This window comes from Lutjanus erythropterus, chromosome 21 (genome assembly GCF_056507025.1).
Source record: "Lutjanus erythropterus isolate fLutEry1 chromosome 21, fLutEry1.hap2, whole genome shotgun sequence".
In the NCBI taxonomy this organism is placed as follows: domain Eukaryota; kingdom Metazoa; phylum Chordata; class Actinopteri; order Lutjaniformes; family Lutjanidae; genus Lutjanus; species Lutjanus erythropterus.
Genome location: NC_139337.1, coordinates 13,141,067 through 13,160,875, shown reverse-complemented (window position 1 = coordinate 13,160,875; position 19,809 = coordinate 13,141,067). Strand labels below are relative to the sequence as shown.

At 40.8% G+C, this 19,809-nt stretch overlaps 1 protein-coding gene across 6 annotated transcripts; it reads left to right on the top strand.

Moving 5' to 3' along the window:
- The first annotated feature begins 3,184 nt into the window (after nt 1-3,184).
- On the top strand, nt 3,185-17,945 carry tfap2a (transcription factor AP-2 alpha). 6 transcript variants are annotated; one of them, XM_084746797.1, is made up of 7 exons: nt 3,185-3,330; nt 7,648-8,067; nt 9,261-9,312; nt 10,833-11,058; nt 13,092-13,210; nt 14,825-14,966; nt 16,344-17,945. In XM_084746797.1, exons 1-7 carry the CDS (start codon nt 3,298-3,300, stop codon nt 16,630-16,632), a joined length of 1,281 nt encoding a protein of 426 aa, XP_084602923.1. In that variant the 5' UTR covers nt 3,185-3,297; the 3' UTR covers nt 16,633-17,945. The 6 variants fall into 6 exon arrangements, with proteins under 6 accessions (XP_084602923.1, XP_084602922.1, XP_084602920.1 ...); XM_084746796.1 differs by lacking the exon at nt 3,185-3,330 and adding an exon at nt 4,924-5,112 and having other exon boundaries at nt 10,839-11,058; XM_084746794.1 differs by lacking the exon at nt 3,185-3,330 and adding an exon at nt 4,925-5,112.
- Nucleotides 17,946-19,809: the final 1,864 nt, after the last annotated feature.

Below are 19,809 nucleotides of genomic sequence, written 5' to 3'. Positions count from 1 at the left end.
TCCACTTTTATTCTTTAATTAAATGCCCCGAGAGGATTTCTACTCAATTTCGTTGTATTCTGTGCAATGTAAATAGAGAAATTCTATTAGTTCTACTAAATTAATTTGTTCTAAGGAATCTCATCTTTGGGGACTTCTGTTTTTCGATATAACTTCATAAACATGTTTTATGTATATACTGCAGGACAGGAACAAACAGTGGAGAGACTGAACCCTGTTTAAAAAAGTCACAAAAAGAGAAAAATTAAACTTTAGGCGTTAATTCACTGAGGGCCCCAAACACCACCTGATAGACAGTTGATGGTCCTCAGACACTAAAGTGGAAGCTGAATTTATTTTTTTCAACCACAAGATGGCACCACAGGATTAGATTAAGTTGCGTTATAAGACATACAAGACGTCCCCAAGCTTTAGTGGACTTCATTATTATTATTATCTTTTATTACTCAGTGATATTCCACATATATTTTGCTTTACATTCAGGATAAAATTTCTGCACAGAAGCAGGACCAAACATGAACATTATCACCTCTCACTGCATTGCAACGTGGGTCCTCAGTGTTGGAGCTCTGTTGGGTGATTAACATTAAAATGGACAAGTAGTCTTGGAAATGTGATAAAGTTCTCGAAGAAGTCCAGGTGGATACAAGTGGCTTAAAAAGTGAATTTATTCAAATTATGGTTAAGTGATAAACAAGCCTGACATAAGCCTGAATTTTGACCCGTGGCCATATTTTATTTTTCATCAAGTTCCACATGTTTCTCTTGACCACCTGCTTCCTTGACTGGCATCGGTTTGGCAGTTTCACTTACTGGAATGCTCACTGCGCTCACATTCTCATTTGGTTTCAATTACCTGCTGCAATATTGTCTTAAATCCACCGGCGGGGCGTCCTCCCTCCTCTCTCGAAGCAGGGTGGCGCTAGAACACAATTTATCTTGCTTGGAGAGCAGCGTTTCACACACTGGGCCTGAAACCTTCTCACTGAACACACACCAATGTCATGAATATCACGAAGCTACATGAAGCTTCTGGACCTTGAGTACTGCTGACGGGATAGTTACAGTCAGGCACGTCTAGCTGGTGAGAGTCTGCAGCCAACAGATCTTTGTTGCCAATTTTTTTCCCAATCTTTTTTGTCTTTTTCCAACTTCTCTGTAACTTGGGGGGGCAAGAAATTCGTCCCTTTACGATCAATATTACAAAACAACAAGGAGGAAAAGCTCCCAGAATGTTTCACAACATTTTTGGCAACTAGAAGGACGCGTAAATTACGCAAAAAGATTTGGTTTTGTCTGAACAATTTCAACTCTTGAACATACAAAATAAACACACAACTAATACAATAATAATAATGATAATAATGACAATAATAATAATAATAATAATAATAATAATAATAATGATAATAATAATGATAATGCCGTGTAATTTGTCTAAATATGAATGGCTGCACAGAGTGCCTGAGGTGCAGCCGTTGCCGACGCCTATTAAACACAGCTCGCAGTTTTAGGAAGCTGAACGTTGCCGGAGGCCCGGTGCTGTGGTGGAAGTGGTTGAAACCAAGCCCTAGACAAACAGGCTGGATATTCAAAAGGGACCCCGCTCTTGTCTGAGAGTAACCCACTCTCTCAGACAGCTCTGCTTTAAAACTTACTCCTCCCTTAGTGCGCAGCAGAGCCCCAAACAATATTTCTGATCCCCCCCTCTCCCACCTCTCCCACCTCCCTCTCTTTTGTCCAGTCTTGGTGAGGTCTATATAGCTGCAGGTATTGTGTGTGCAGTTAAAATGTGTTCGCCTTTGAAGTCAAACATGAAGGCTTGTTTTAAATATTAACACCAGAAAAAAAAAAAAAATCTATAGATTCTATGTGGAATTATGCAATTTAAAAAAAAAACAAAACAAAAAAAGTAAAACACAACTATGAAGGATTTATTGGAAAAATGCGAAATAAAGAGCAGTTATCCATAAAAAGTTTGTCCAATATTCTCAGTGCGTATTAAATATGTTTCATATGAGCGTTTGATGTAGTGAGAGATCCATCCATGCAGCTGTCAGACAGCGACGTGCACCGCAACTGTGTGCGTCCCGTCTGCAGCCTCTGCTCCGTCACAAACTTGAAAGAGGAGAAAAAAGGGGTTTTTGGATTGAAGCTTTGACCATTATCACCTATGTGAGCGCACGTGTTGCTGTCCGCTCTCTGTGTGTGAGTGTGTGTGTTTTGGTGCGTGTGTATGTGTGCGTGAATGTGCGTGCGTGTGTAAGACAGAGAGGGAGAGCTCATTCGCTCCTGGCCGGAGGGGTCTACATAAGTATGTATTAGAAATAAACAGTGGATAAATAAATAATGAGCCTCACAATAGCAGGGGTAGCTTTCTGGGTAGAAGTAATGATGTTGGCAGTTAACCTTCAAGTTTTTTAACTTGACACAGTTTCATTTGCAGTGAGAATTCATGTTTTCTAAGAAAGAACAGTCAAAGAAAAAATTATAAGGTTAATTGACCCAGCGGAGTAACACATTTGGTTTTTTTTTATTCTTATTTTTATGACAGTTGAAGACAAACATAATTCACGACTTTGCTCTACTCAATGCACTTTAATTGTCTGGCAGTTTTAGCATATTATCTAACAAGTTCTATTTATTATTATTATTATTATTATTTATTTATTTAAAAAAAAAAAAAAGGAATTAGGTACAGGGTAAACCACGCTACAGGTTATACGTGGCTTTTAATGTGAACAAATCACTTTTCTCACTCTTTTTTCAGCCAAAACAAAATTAATTTTTGATGTAAATTTACATTATGTAAAAGAAATGGCTACTCTATAAAATAGTGATTTTATATGATAAAAGCTGAAGCGGACATTTGCCTGCAAATATAATTAATGTTGTGCTTCTTTTAATTAATAACAGAGGCTGTGATTAGTACCGACTGTGATTGAATCTCACAATTTTCTCAAATAAATAATGTAGTTCGTTATTATCATTATTGCTTTAATAAAACTAATTTTATTGTCATTAAAAACCAAAGTACGATAACTTATTCCTACCCAGCTCCTACACAAACAAGCCTATTTCACTTTTTCCCAGGTAGTGTCTCCTTTCTCGTCCACACCCGCTGCAGTGCGCATGCGTCACCAGGTGGCCCCGCACCGTTTTTATGGCCAGGTGAGGCGATCCGGTCCAGGTAAAAAGTAAAAGGTTTACTTTGGGACCGAAGGCTCAATGAGATAAGACGAGGCAGCACCGGATCGACTAAAATAAAAACCCACCAAAGGCGGCAGAAGACAAAGAATGTCAATTATGGGCAAAATGGGGGAATGGCAGGTACGTGGTGCTTACTTTAAGACAAAGAGACGGCTGTGAAAATCCATGAAAACTGTCAAAGTGTCGACTTGTTGTAGGATGAAGCTGCACAGGCACCGTAAAGTCAAATCTTTTGTAAAGGGAGGTGGTACAGTGCTGCTCCTGTGGAGTGTAGAAGCTTGTGTTTTTCATCCGTCAGGATATCATGCGAAAAAGTTAAAGATATTTTATTTTGGAAAGTGTGTTTTGCGGTGATGTAGCTTTACATGTCAAATTGTAGCACACCTCAGTGTTTTGCTCTGAAAAGCTGAAAACGTTGCTCGTATGTTGTTGTAGGTTGTTGCATGTCAGATAAACTGTTATAAGCTGTGTTTGATCGTGTATCAGACATGGATGATATGGCGTGTGTTGAAGTTAAATGAAACTTTTGTCTAAATATATGTCGCTATATTTAAAGCTGTTCAAATTTCGGATTGCATGTTTTGAAGTTATGAGTTGCAAATCATCCCGTGGAGTCGCGCTCTCTTCCCTGAAAATCTGGCCTGGTTTTTGTTAGGTGTGGATGATTTAATAGACGATCTTTGCAGAAACAAAACCCCCACAGTTTCACTCGTTAAAGCACCGATCAGCAGCACAGACCGCCAGGCCACATCTCCAGAAAGTCACTCGCATGCAGGGGCTGTCATTGTCAGCCAGTTTCATTGCTCCATTCTCATTAATAACAACAACTGCTTGTAAAAAAAAAAAAAAAAAGGTACTCCACCAAAAATGGTAATCCAGGTTTTAAACCGAGAGAGGGGCCAACGCCTTAAAAGAGCTGGTGGCGACCTGTCTGTTGACCCACGACCTGCTGAGGTGCAGGCTCGGCCGGCGACAGGGCAGAGTCAGGCTCTCCATGGTCGCTCATTCAAATGAAACAAGGCCATGTTGTTGTGTTAATTATTTACATCCCCCCCCACAAACCCCTGCGCCCTCACAGGTAGTCAATGGACCTGTAGCCAGCTCCGAATGGCTCACCTTTTTAACATAACATTGAAAGAATAGCCTCTCAAGGTCTCCACTCTCAATGGGATTAAAACAACAGTTTGGGAGTTTCAAAAAATCAAGGGAGGAAAAAAAAAAAGTGTGACAGGCTTGTATTTGCATAGGCATGCTGTTTTCAAAACGAATCAGTAAGACACTGGCACTTTAGCAAAAAAAAAAAAAAAGTTATTTCACAGCAAAAAAAATGTGCTTCGTTTTGTCATTTAATTTTAACTCGTTAAAATAGCATTTTTCTATCCTAACTTTCTTTTCTCAAGCATCAGAAAGATATAAAATTATACTCGAAGCGTCCCAGGTGCATGCAGGCAGGTCCCCATGCATGACTACTGCACCCTCCCCTCCACAAACACACCTCACTGAACAGTAGAAATAATAAGCATGTGTAGCGTCTTGCTGCTTTAGTTTTTACCTGTGTGCGCTGTCCATTGGTGTTGTGTGTGTGCGTGTGTGTGTGTGTGTGTGTGTGTGTGTGGAGCAGATGGGGGGAATCAAACGGCTGTTGATATGCTAATGAGGCCCTGTGCCAGTGTTATTACAGAGCTGCTCCAGCCCTTCACTTCCACCATTAGAGGGAGACCTCAGAGCGCAAGACAGACAGCAGCCCACAGCTTCAATAAAAGTAGTTTTTCTGAGCGGGGGAGCACAATTCACTGAGTGAAAACAAGACTATAAGGCGATACCTATACTCAATATCCACCTCAGCAACCCATGAAAATGCTTTGGAAATTAACTGATAACATTAAATATGAAGATTGCGAGGTAAGGGCTCCTCTTTGATTTTAATTTAATTTATTTAATTTTTTTTTAAACAGAAGATAATTATTTCAGGGATGTGATGAATTGTTTTGATCCGGATGTGTCACTCTTCTGACAGCTGTTAGTGAACACATTTAATTCAACTTTTGGATGAATAGATCCATGTATTTTAATAATTTCATAGCATCTTCTTTTTTGTGTGTATTTGTTTAGAGTAAAATTAGAGGACAATTTTAATAATTATAATTTTAATAATTATAATTGCTGTTGAAACACAAATAATAATTATTATAATCATTATTAGTTATATAGCATTGTGGTAATAACACGTGTGTTTATAAATCAGTTGCATGAGTAAAAGCACACCTGCCATTTATTCTCTCTTTAAAATTCTCATTAAAAAATACATTAAAAATATTAAGTGACACGTGGAAATATTAAAACAATAATTTACACTTACCATACATTTAATTAAGAATAAATATTTTATTTGTAAGCGCTAACACGGCCTGCTTTATTCACTGCTTAAATGGCATGGACATTTTTTAATATCTCTGCAATTTGAGCCGTTAGATTGTGCGTGTGTGTGAGAGTGTGTGTGAAGTGCATACACTGAGTGATTGTTGTTATGGGCATAGACAAAGTTTGGCAGTAATATCAGGGACTTGTTTAGGAGTGGAGAAGCCAGTCGGACGTGTTTTCACCCGTGTCCTGGGAGGATAGGGACGGCCGGGAACAGGAAAACAAAAGCATGAGCACCTCCGTGTTCGTGTTGTGGTGATTATTTTAATTTAGAAATGTTTCCCTGCTGCTATCGGTGCAGCAGAATCAAATTTGCAATCGAAATCCGGTCGCGGCCAGTTGTTTCGTAATTTTTAAAAATGCGAGATTAAGCAGGAAGGGGAGTGGAGCGCTTTACGTCGCGCGTAAAAGTTGGCCAGAGCGCCGTTGGTTAGAGAATTTGTTTTTCCTCCGTCTTTCCGGGTCAAAGTTAAAAGTTAGCCGGTGTAACTCTGGGTTTGGGAGTCGAGGAGGAACCGGTGGATTAATTCGGCGGAGACAGAGGAGAGGAAGGAGACCCATGGAAGACAGCTCGGTGTCGGAGTCTGAGGTGGAAAACAAAGGGACGAGTGGTAGAAATGAGCCGGTCGGAATGCCCATAGAGGCGTCGTCTGCTGGATTTTCACCCAGTTCAGAGGTGCACATTGTTTCCTTCCATGGCTTCTTCTTCTTCTGTCTGTGGTCCACCTCCCTTCATTCCTATGTCTTTCTTTCACTTTTGCGCTTTGGCCCTGGGACCCTTTTAAAATGCCCCCCCTCCTCCTCCCTCTCTCTCTGATTCGTCAGACGAGAGTGAATGTCCCTCTTTTTGTCTCTCTCTCTTTCCACTCCCTCCACAGTCTCTCACTCCCTCTTCCTCTCTCCCTCTCTCTCCCCATCTCTGATTAGATATACTGATTCCTCCTTTCAATGGACGTCATTTAAGCGCAGACTCCTGCCTTGAGTTGCGTCCTCCGCTTCACGCCCGATTTCCGACCATTCTTTCCTTATTATTAAGTATTCCTGTAATATTAATAGTCATGAATGCGTTCTATTAGGAGTCCAAGAGGGAGACGAAGAAGCGGCTCTTTTGCTAATATGATCTCAAGCGAAGGGACGGCAGCACTGTGATAGAAGCCAGGAGAGCAGCAGGGAGAAAAAAGGGGCTTTTTTTTTTACCAAGAGAAACTTTTCCACCTAAATCCACCAGCACCGCCGAATATCTGCATTTTTTAGACCCAAATGAAGGGCAGCGGGGATCTAACCATTTATTTCTGATGGATTATCGTCCTGCTGCTGCAGCTGTGGCACATATCTGATCGCCGGGGCCATCGTGAGCTTCTTGCAGGAGAGAAGAGTCTTTTCTGGGGGGCTCTTTTTTTTGTTTTGCTGGTTAATTCCCTTTGCTCGCCCCTCAAACACTTCGAAGTGTTTTTGAACTGATACTCTTGAGTCGCACCAAAAAATCCTTTCAGATGTTAGTGCACAGTTTTTCCGCGATGGTAAGTTTGCTGGAGCCTCACCGTGTCAGATACTTCGAATTTGTTTGCATATCAGAAATTGTTAGAAAATCTTTTTTTAAAAAGCTGAAAACTGTTTTGTAAAGCTTGCATGCTTAAAATATGTGGGAAAAATGACGAAATAGTGCGAGGCTTTGATATTTATTTGAGGGCATTTTACACCTCCGGAATTTCGATGTTTAATTTTATTATTTACTTCTGGAAAAATGTTCTTTTTTTAATTTTATTCCCAACACTTCCCAGACAAGCAGTCCGTGTGCTTAATTGTTGTATTTATTTCTGAAAATCAATCAGCACAAATGATTTTAATTTACTTGCTCTAATTCCTGTCATCCACTCAGGCCATATTTGATAATGCCCCAGCGAAAGCCCGCAGAGCATCTTGCAGTTAATAAAACAAAGAGTTAATTTATGGCTTTGTCTTTTTAAAAAAATATATTCAGGCTAAAACACTTTTCTCTCTGTCCTCCCCTGTCAGGACCGTCATGACGGAACCAGCAATGGGACAGCCAGGCTACCTCAGCTGGGCGGCGTGGGCCAGAGTCCCTACACGAGCGCCCCTCCGCTCTCCCACACACCGAACTCGGACTTCCAGCCCCCGTACTTCCCCCCGCCCTACCAGCCCATCTACCCGCAGTCTCAGGACCCTTACTCGCACGTCAACGACCCGTACTCCCTCAACTCCCTGCACGCCCAGCCGCAGCCGCAGCACCCGGGCTGGCCGGGCCAGAGGCAGGGTCAGGAGAGCGGCCTGCTGCACCAGCACCGCAGCCTGCCCCACCAGCTGTGCCGGGAGTACCGCAGGGAAGTGCTGCTACCGTCCGGCCACGGCATCGACACGGGACTGTCGGACTCTATCCCTATCCATGGAATACCTCACTCTTTAGAAGACGTTCAGGTGAGGCTGCGTTTACCTGCCGTTCTCTTGCTTGTTGTGAATTCATCACGTTATTTCGGTTCGGAGGCTCTTATTTTGAAGTCTTATTACGCTGTTAAAAATAAAAGTGTAATATTGCTGTCATCATTAGTAGACACTTGCTTTAAGCTAATATTATCATTAATAGTAATAAGGATAATACTGTTAGGCTATTTTTATTTTTTATTATTAGCATTTGTTGAAGCACTTTACCGTTCATAATTATTATTCGTTTTAATATTAGGTTATTAGTAAAAATATTTTTAATATTGCTATTGTATAATAAATGGAAGAGAGATGACACGCATTAAATGAGTTATAGTCTCTGAATGTTGGCATTTTTTAATACCTGGAAAAATATCATGAACAAAATGTTTTTAGTGTGATCAAGATTATTTTGAATAAAAAATTTACTTCGTTAATTTAATTTATGAAATATACTTCTAAAGAATGATTTTAGTGGTCAATACAGCACAAGTCGATGTGTTTTTTTCCTTTCAAGATTGTCAGTTAAATCAAATTAAATTAAATAGATAAAAAGCGCATGTATTTTCACAAGCTTTTCTTCATGTTCTCTGACTTTATTTGATTTCCCAGTTTGTAAAAAGATGAAGCTCGCCGCTTCTTGGCGAACAATAATAATACACTGCATGCACACTAACAGGAGAATTGGGTTCGCTGGATTGGGTTTAGGTAATAGTTGTACGATTACTGAAAAATGCATGATAAATGAGCGCTAAAATTGTCAATAACCCTCATTCTTATTTTGAGTATTCTTCCCCAGTTTTTAATCAGAAACAAACACCAATAATCCTCTAATTAGTTCATAGGCCTTTAATAGGCTGCGCTGCCGTAATTACTATCCAATCTAGATTAGAAGTTTCCTTGTGAGTAGAGCCAATCTGAGGGCGAAATTAGGTCAGGATTATGGGGCGACACAGCTTCGTTATTTAAGTCTGCGTTTGTGATCTGGTGTAACATGCGTCCATCAGTGCAACCCGCTGAAAACACTCGTGGACAATAATAACAGGTATGGGCCTCGGGAGCCTCCATGTTGGGGTGATTGTGGCTAATTGTGTCAGGCTTTGTTCGTGCACGGCAGCGTCCCGAGTTGAAGGCTGATATTTTGGTGCCTTTGTGCTAAAATTGTCCATTTTTTTGCATTTGTGTCCCAGCCTGTTGAGGATCAAGGAATTCACGTTCCCGACCAGACTGTAATTAAAAAAGGTAAGCAATTTCCTCCGAGATATCATGCATGTTTCTGCAAGCTGCACACACACACACACACACACACACACACACACACACACACACACACACACACACACACACACACACACACACACCATTCACCATTCTGCTCGAGAGAACTCGATGCAATGCGGTAATGCCTGACTGATCCTAATACGCAGTAGCCTATTTTTCATTACATGGTTTCCAAGTGCATCAAACTGGCTGCACCTTTTTTCTCCTCTCGCTGATGGAATTTACTGTCAGCGTTTCAGAGCAGCGGTGGAGAGGAGATGAGTAGAGCTGGTGGGCTTTGTAGGCCCGTGGTATTGATGATGGTCAAAGATACAGGCCTTATAGACTTGAGTGGTGAAAGCCAATAGCTGCAATCACATTGCATGGTCAAATTTAAAATGGAAGCATTGGGCACTGGTCTGTAGTGTGCGCAGGGTGCTAGTCTGTCATTTGGTGAGGGAGTCAAAACTCGGCAAAAATTACCGACTGGTTTGGTGAAGGTTGTTGGAAAACACAGTTGTGATTTATATTGTTCAAGAGGCCTTTTCGTGGCCAGATAAAGCGTTTTGTCAGTTCAAATTGGAGCTCACTAGATGAGATATGGAACGATTTTTCTTTCATTTTTTCTTTCCTATTCTGTCTTTCTTTTTTGAGTCCGTCTATCTGCGTATCAACATGATAATTGGCTTCTTATATTAGTAATCTCAAGAGTTCGTTTAACTCCTATTGTCTCTATTAGGCTCCCCTGAGCCATTAATGTCACAAGTGATCTATCCAAAGGCGCACAGTCCCCTTTGTCTCCGGTTACTGCACACCAAAACGGTGTAAGAAAGCCCAGTAGTGCTGAGATGCCCCCCTCCAACCCCCCGTCCCTCCACCCCCCCATCTCGGTGTGAAATCACACACGGGCGACGGTGTTTTGCTGGATACCGAGGATATGTCAAAATAGGTAGACTTTACCAAAATCTCTCGGTTGGTTGGTGTGGTTTGCTTTGTGCAGAGTCGAGCGCAAAAATGGGCTCTCAGATAGTGGAGATTGTCGCTGTCTGCTGCTGAGAACTGTACATAAATATGCTGACCGCTGTTTTTAAATAATGAATAGACGAGTGGAGATATGCACAGGTGTCGTTTAGCGAGAATTATGCGTAATAGCTGTGATTTCACTGACACACAAACATTATTATTATTATTATTATTATTATTATTATTATTATTATTATTATTGTTACATTACCATGTATAGGCCTCTATTAGCCGCTTTTCTCTGCATGTCCTTCTTGCTGAAAGTGTACACATGTGGTGCTAAACTCTAAATCCGGGGCCTAAATCCCCCCTTCTCATTTAGTTAAGGCTCTGCATTGCATGAAATTCACTGAGCACGGTCTCTCCCTCTCTCTCTCCTCACCCCCTCCCTCTCTCCCTCCTTCTCTCCATCTACATCCCACCACCCCCCTCCTCCCCCACCATCCCTCCTCTCTTCTTTTTTCCCTTCCCTTTGCAAGGTCCAGTGTCTTTATCCAAGAACAACAACATCTCCGCCATCCCCGTAAATAAGGACGGTCTTTTCGGAGGGGTGGTAAACCCCAACGAGGTGTTCTGCTCGGTGCCGGGTCGCCTGTCCCTCCTCAGCTCCACATCAAAGTACAAGGTCACGGTGGCGGAGGTGCAGAGACGCCTCTCGCCGCCCGAGTGCCTCAACGCCTCTCTGCTGGGCGGGGTGCTGAGGAGGTGAGTCTGAACACTGGAATAAGGCTGCAAAAATCTCTCTATGTACCTGTGTGTGTGTGTTTGTGTGTGTGCGTGTGTATGAACTCTCTCACTCTACTCCAATCCATTCTCGCTCGCTGTCTCTCTCTCCTCTGTACCAAGAATAATTAAAATCGACCAACCATGACACCTAGCTCCTGCATTTAAAGCAGGAGGGGTCTGTTAAATTCCATATTAACTTCCCTACTTTCTCTCTCTTTCTCTCTCTCTCACACGCACACACACACACACACACACACACAGACACACACACTCAAATTAATGTAGGCCTAGTCTGTTTCAACCCTAGCTCTATAGGCCCAGTGAAGGCATTACACATGAAAACATTGGTCTCCAGTGAACTGTCTACTGAAGTGCTGCTGCAGACACGCAGCCAGTAATAGTACTGCTGCCTATTAAGTAGGGCTTTATTTATTCATTTTGTACAGTATTTGTCTGCTGGAGGAAAAAAAAAAAGCTGGAGCTCCTTTTAGTATTATTTATAGCTCGTCTTTGGGATGCAGTGGATGGCAGAGGCAGCCAAATTCACCTTTTAATTAGTGAAAAAAGAGCTGAGGCACATTTACTGGCTGACATGTTTACATGATATTCTAAATATCAGAGTGTGCATCATAAAAGTATCATTAAAATCAGGGCCTGACCAATATTATTAACCCAATATTGGCCCATCACAGCTAAATCGGTCTATCAGCATATATGTTGTCTGATATATGCCTGTAATAAAGCTTTTTTTAAATTTGTTAATTTTGTAGGCAGCAGTTTGGATATATTTTATTCTTATTTGTAATACAGATTAATATTTACATACATTTGGCTCTACTAGTGTGTGTGTCTTTTTTTTTATTTTTATTTATAAGTATTTCTAATTATTAAAAATACTGATGAAACGTTACAGTTTCAGTGCCCTGATATCATTTTGGACATTAGCGTTTGTTGTTAAACTGTAAAATATCCTTCCTTCATTGCATATCTTTGTCACAAATGTTAGCCACTTTTGAGAGATCATTTCAAAAAACAGTTCTGTTTATGTACATACTGTATTCTGTATCCTCCACAAAGAATATCAGCCAATATGTCGATATCAGATTTTTTTGTTTTACTCCCTATTATTTATACAGGCCCCAAACATCCAGTGTTGATTGGGCCCTAATCAAAATCCAAAGTGACAGGTCATAATAAAAGTATAAAAAGGTGGGTTAGGATTTGTCCGAGCTGTCCATAAACGCACCAGAAAGATAGCTGATTGTTGAGTCACATTCCCAGGAAGTCAAATACCGACGTTTTGTGTTGTTAAAGTGTCAAATAATAACAATAATACACGCAATAACAGGCAGAGGGCAGGGTCTCTGTAGATACAGACATCACCACACACTTCTAGTGGGTCAGAAGCAAAGATTGACAGGCATTATTTTTATATGACTCTGCACAGTGTTTTTTAAAGAAAATGTTCCGTATTATACCTTTAATTACTGAAAAAAAAACCAGCTGTACCACATTTACTGGTTGAGAAATGTTTATATGATTCTCTCAATATCAGAGTATGTATCACAGGTATTCCAAAGTGATAGAACATTATCATTAAAATTTTGATATTAAAAGTTGGATCAGTAGGATTTGTTCAAAGTGTTCATAAATGCACCAGAAAGATAGTTGATTTTTGAGTCACATTCCCAGGAAGTCAAATACTGACGTTTATGGTTGGTAAAGCATCCTGAGCACAACAAAATAATGAGATATTAAGAAAATACCCACAGGAAAGTTAAGAAAATGTTGTATATTATGCCTTTAATTTAGGAGAAAAAATTGCTGAACCACATTTACTGGCTGACATGTTTACGTGCTCCTCTAAATATCAGAGTAAGCATCACAGAAGTATCATCAAAATCCAAATTGATATGCTATAGTCATTAAAAATGCTAAATATCAATATTAAAATAGCATTATCACATATTTTATTCAGATATTTGAATTTCTGCTTTGTTTTGTCGCCACAGGGCCAAGTCTAAGAACGGAGGGAGATCCTTAAGGGAGAAGCTGGATAAAATCGGCTTAAATCTACCTGCGGGCAGACGCAAGGCAGCCAACGTCACCTTGCTGACGTCACTAGTCGAAGGTAAGCCGAGTGCCGTAAAATCACGTTCCCACTCTTGTTGCTCCCGCGATATCAGGTGCTGGCAAACTGGGAGTTTTTTTTTTTTCCTTCCTTCTTTCTCTCTGTCTCTCTTTTTCTTCCTCTGTGTTGGAAATCAGCATATGCGCTCATCCGTGTAATGTGGACCGACTTTGCCTCGCAAGTAATAAAGCATGAAGGATGCGTGTGTGTGTGTGTGTGTGTGTGTGTGTGTATGTGTGTGTGTGTGTGTGAGGAAAGAGAGAGAGAGGGGTGCTGGTAATTCTAGTGGCTTTGCAGCGTTGGCCTTCGCTTCCAGGAGCACACTTGCAGGTCCACGGCTGGCCTAGTTTATCCACTGGATGAATTTGTGTTGAAGTCCAGTTAATTATTGAGTGCTACTTGTTTATTGGGCACCGCTGAGCTGTTTCACCTCACGGATGAGAAGTCGATTGATTTATTAACCCCGCATTGTTTCAAACATTAATACAGCAGCCCTGGATATGGCAGCACCAGGGCTGACTTTTAATGGCGACTTAATTCTTTCCTTAATAGCTTCCCATGCTTTTGGTTTTCACTGAAGATTTTCGTTGCGTGGCGCTGACCTATTGGGAGCTATACGTTTTGGGGCCTATTCCGGAATAAATTAGTCAATTATGGTGCGGTGAAAAGATGCCTTTTAACGCGGATAAATCCATTTCGCTTCCTTATTATTCAGTGCAGTGGTATTTGGTGTGCAGAAGGTGAAAGCCTGCGATGGTTCATTGGTCGCTGTTAATCATTATTGCAGAAGAGGGTCGACTGTTCATTGTGCTTCGGAGAAATTTGGTGCTGTATTGTAATGAGCCTGGAGAAATGTATGATTCTGGGTAATAACAAGGGGGTGGTGGCGGTGGCACGTGTGTTGGATGGCAGCCGGTTGTTTAGTGAAGGGACACTGCGTTTTCTGAAGTGCTGTCATTGTTTATGATCCGCTCCATTTTATGGAAACGAGTTTACTGGACTTGAGCTTTGATGCTAATTGGCGCATGCGTTCTTCCGGAGCAGAGGCTTATGGGCAGGAAGCCCCGCAGTAAAAACTCAACTGCTTCAGGAAATTAAAACCAAAGAACTTGGAGAGGAGGAAAAAAAAAAAAAAAGTCAACCAACAACAAGAGAGGCGAGCTCAGACTCGGACGGAATGCTACCTTTAATTCTCATAGCTGAAGTATGTAAAGATTTAGGTATAGCCCTTTAAAATTGCTTCCCTATGCCCGTGTGATCTGCTGGACTTTCAATAATGTGCAGGCATTGGTAATCAATGACATGGTCTTAAGCATGACGCTCCGTCTATATTTCATATCCACTTATTGTTTCTCCTCCATATTTAACCGTTCTCACGGTATGAAAGGGGAGCTTGACGTGTATCGACAGCTCGCAGGGTGTTATATTATTATTTCTGGGCTGTTATTGTTGTTATCATCATCATTAGTGTTGGGAAGGCACAGGTGCTTATAACCCTGCTGCATGGACGCTCTGTTTCCGTCCAAGCAGGGAGTGTGAACTGCTCTGAATCTGATGTGACCATATTTAATAAGCAAACCTTTTTTTTTTTCTTTTCTTCTTCTTCTTTCTCAGGCGAAGCGGTACATCTTGCCAGGGATTTTGGTTATGTATGCGAGACCGAGTTTCCAGCCAAGGCAGTAGCTGAATATGTAAACCGTCAGCATTCCGACCCAAACGAACAAGTCCAAAGAAAAAACATGCTATTGGCCACGAAGTAAGTGCTATTATCACATTTCAGTGCAGTGTCACACCAAAATGCATCCCAGTCTCTCTCTGTTTATGTTTATATTACACACACACACACACACACACACACACACACACACACACACACACACACACACACGGATATTAACCCTGTTAAAATGCTGTTGTTGATATTTTTATAGATAAGTGTTTCTAGAACAAAAAAAATATTTTACACATTATGTCAGATGTCATGATAAAATTCGTTGTCATCATTGCTCCATGTCAGTATCAGCCTACCAAAGCTCTGAGCTAAGCTAATATTAACTAATAATTTTTTAAGCCACACACTCTCAAATGTCACCGAACACCTCTGCTAATTATAGCTTTTTAATCGTCTTTTATTTTCATTTCTCCACGTGATTCAATATAATATCATGGTTTATAATTAATAGAAGCAAAGTGCAGTCGCAGGCTGTTGGTATGTTGACCGGGCCTTTTCCTCTTCCACGCGCACAGCAGCAGTATTTAGTTTGCCTTGTGATTTCAGCGACACTGACACATAGCTGGGTCTCATCCAGCGCTACCATTGCTGTTGGATATTTTTACTGTGCGTTAACTGAAACATGGGCATTCCCATAGAAGGCATTTAATATTGATGATGGGCCGCTATACTGAAACAGCTGTCACCTATAACCGCTTATTACAGCCTTTTTTGAGTCTTATTAAAATGCCAGTACCATGAAATGGAGAGCCAACCCGCGTTTAGTCACTTTTAACTGGCGGAATACAATTTTCTATACGTTATAAAATATTTCACATAAATTCATAGTGTACTGCATGTGAGTTGGATGAAGATAAAGGTGTCTTTTGGAATGAATAGAAACGTGAATTCATGTTTTTATTTGATGCTATTGTTTTATTGTGTTTCCTGTTTGGTAGGAAGTTAAAAGTTTCCTCTGTAAAAAATCGTTTTACATCGACAAGTCATTTGGAGTCATGTTTCTCTTAAATTTTTATTTTTTAATAAAAGTAAAATATCCTGCCACTGAGCTCAGAGATTAATTTCCACCTGTTTGTAGCTGCAGGACATTTTCTTCAGCCAAGTGTTAATTTCTGAAAACAAAGCAGAACGAGGAGCACAGTTTCAGTCCACTATTAAATGTTTGAATTAAGTTGATTTGCAAAGAGAAACAGGAGAGCTCGTCTCACCTTTGTGGCTGGTCACTTTTCACTCGCTTTAAGCTAATTTATAATTTCCAACCCAGCCCTCCTGCAGGACTGGCTGATTTTAAAATGGCTATTTTTGCAGTGTGAAGGGTTTGATTTATTTTTATCAGGGCATTAAAATGCACGCAGGGATTTGCGATGTTCTGGCCATTAACATGTCGCTCTCTGTTTTTAGGCAAGTCTGCAAAGAGTTCACAGACCTGCTGTCCCAGGACCGTTCGCCGCTGGGAAACTCACGGCCGCAGCCCATTCTTGAACCGGGAATCCAGAGCTGTTTGACCCACTTCAGTCTAATCTCGCACGGTTTCGGGACCCCGGCACTGTGCGCGGCCGTCACGGCCCTGCAGAACTATCTCACCGAGGCTATCAAAGCCATGGACAAAATGTACCTCAACAACAACCCCAACAGTCACTCAGATAACGGCACTAAAGGCGGAGACAAAGACGAGAAGCACAGAAAGTGATGTTTCCATCCCACCTTCACCGAGGGCCAAACCCCAGGGCCCTTCTTCTTCTACACCAACCCACACCCCTCTCCGCCTCGCCCCGGCCCCCACCCACCCAATATAAATATTATAAATACCTTATAAATACTATTGATAAAGTTAAACGTGCCACTTCCTGATCTTGCGCGGTTTTACGTTTTGTTTTTACATCCCACTTTGGATTCACGGGGGAAACGACGCAAGAATCTTCTTCTCTTCTTCTTCTTCTTCTTCCAACACCTGAACCATACGAAATGTTATTTAAAAAAATAAGAAAAGAAAAAAACGCTGCAGAGGAACAGCGAACAGCTCCAGGGTGAGGAAAAAGGTGTATTGCCTCAGCCAGAGGACTTTTTATGTACTCCCCCTTATTTTTTATGAGCTGCAACGAATGGACTGAAATCCAGCGACCCCTCTATATCTCAATTTTACGATTGTGACAAAAACGAAGCTAAAAGAGGATGAATTCTTATCAGTATTGTGAATAATAAACTTGAAAAACAACGAGAAATTCCACAGAGCTCCATGTCATGACTTCAGTTGTAGACTCTTCTCACAATCTCTCTCTCCAAGCGACCAACTTGAACTTTTTGAATTTCAACACGATTCACGGTTATATAAGGGAATCAGTGTTCATGTATGTATATATTTATTTATGTGTAATTTAATGGGAATTGTAAATATGGTGCGTCTGTTGAAACTTCTTTTTTTATTTATCTGGTGCCTCCTGTTTTAGTGGGTTTGAATATTCGGTTAGTTCTTCATGTGATTTTATGGTTCTTAGAAAAACAGAAGTTTGGGGTATTTTTATTTCTCTGGGATATTTCAATTCAGCCCTCTTGTAGCATGTTGAGGCGACATTGAAGCAAGTGAACAAATTTAATAGAAATAAACTTCCATTTCTCTCTATATATATCATCCTTATTCAGTTTTTTTTAATTTGAGACGGAGCATAAGTGAGACCCTGAGGAGAACTGTTTTTTTTGTGTTTCTATTTTCGTTTTTATACAAGCTTTTATGTGTTGTGCCAATCAGAATACGTTTCACCTCTTGTTCTCTCCTTGAAGCACCATAAAAGCAATAAATGGAATATTGTCTTTTTTTAAATGTTGGAAGACATTCAAAAAACATTTTTTGGGACCACCTGATATCTTGTTATGTCCGATAATGTCCAAAATTGGAGGCGGTTTTAGCTGTATTGTATAGACATGTGCTGGCAATAGTTCCCATGCCTGTCAATGTATTATAGTCCTTTGTTGCCCAGAAAAAAAATAAATATTTGATACGCTTCATCTCGATTTTTATTCATATCTTTTAATTTTTTATTCACTGCTTGATTCGCCCGGGTGTTTTTTCTTTCTGTTTTTTTTTGTCTTAGTATTTTTTTTTTCCCATTCTGAACGGCTACAGTAATTGAGTTTAAGTCTCCCCTGACGATTGCTCCTTGCAATAAGCAGCTGAACTCATTGTTTCCCTCAAGTATAATAAAAAAAAAAAATCTTACTTTAAACTCCCTAGTTCAGAGCACAGGATCTTATGCAGGCCAAATGGCTCACAACAATGGATATATTCGCGTTTGAAGTGTGCAGCGCCACCCCTCCAGCTAAAACCCTCTGAGATGTATATAGGCCTGGTGTGCAATGTTTGGTTGTTATAGGCTATATTTGGCTCTCTGTGCTGGAGCCTTACTCAAAGACATGCATCAAATATTTGTTATGTTGTTTGCCTCTGAGTGTAATCAATGAACAATCAGCGCTCACCATGCTGGGGTTTTCTTTATGTATATTTCGTGGTATAATCATAATACTTTCATAACGAATCTCCTGCTCTAACTGGTATTTAGTCTCCTTTCGTTGTGTTTGGCTGAGTGAGTCCATAAATGTGGCTATCACGCTGGCTGTAATAGCAAATCTGATGCTGGCCTTTGCTTTATTTTGCGTGCAGAGAGCTGCAGAGAGCAGGCCGTTGCATAACATTTGAGTTTGATTGTATATTGATGGCGTGGCACCTTATAGCTCGAAATCAATCTCGTCTGGAGCATGAATCAGTCTGGTGATATATGCATCTTGGTATTGTTTCTTGCTTTCCCTATTTCACTGTCTGGTAACCATGCAGTTTAAAATATTGTAACACTGGGCGACCCCTCCTTCTCCTTCCCCTTCCCTCTTTCTCCAATCTCCTCTGCAGCCATATTTATTATCTGCATGATTCTCGGGCCCCTGGTTTAATTCTGAGGCAGTTGTTTTGCAGGAGGGTGAATGAAGCCTAACTGTACATGTCCTTGGCATAATTGCGATGCACAGTGCTGGAGCAGGTGAAGCGAGGCATTGTCTGTCAGGCCCTGTTTTTGTTGGCTCAGTCTTCAGATTGTGTGTGGGATCCTGTCCTCAGGCACAATAGCTCACTCATAAAGGGGAGAGACTACCCGGCTGCTCCTGCTATGGTGGATGTGAGGGGGGGAAAAAAGCATAAATAGTCACTTTAAGGGAAAACAATCGTATTAAAACAGCATTCATCGGTATTAGCGAGAAGGGAAGCCCCTCACGTGTGTCATTAATGCTAATGTTATTTAATAAATTTATCGGGGTTTGCTTGAATGAAAACAGGTTTTTGAGAGTGAAACGAACGCATTAGAAATAGTGGTATCTGTGACAATGGTGGATATTTGTGCGTATTATTAGTCTGAGATGAGGAGCATCGCAAGGCCTGTAATTGTGCCTTTCTGTGTGTAATGGAATTGGGGGTGTTAAAGAAACTCCAAATCCCATTGTCTGTCGTTTGTTTACACCGATACCAGCCTATAATTTCCATACCTTTTTAATACAAAATTGTAATTTTACCCCTAATTTGATCTTAAACAGGTAGAACTGGTTTCTCATAATGCCTCACAGCGAAAGTCATTTGCAAAAAAACAAAACAAAAAAAACCCAAGAAGGTCTGAAATTTGAAGAGCCAGTCAGCAATACCCTGCTGAATTTGCTTAATTCAATCCATAACTGCTGCTTGTCTCAACTAAACCAATTACATCTGATTCCCGTATAGTAATTAATAAGTGTGAGGCCTGTTGTTATGAAATATTCCGGAGAATATGCGAAATAAAATCTATAGGAGGGGTTAAAGTGATGCATTTTGTGTGATTAAGGTAGCTGATGCTCT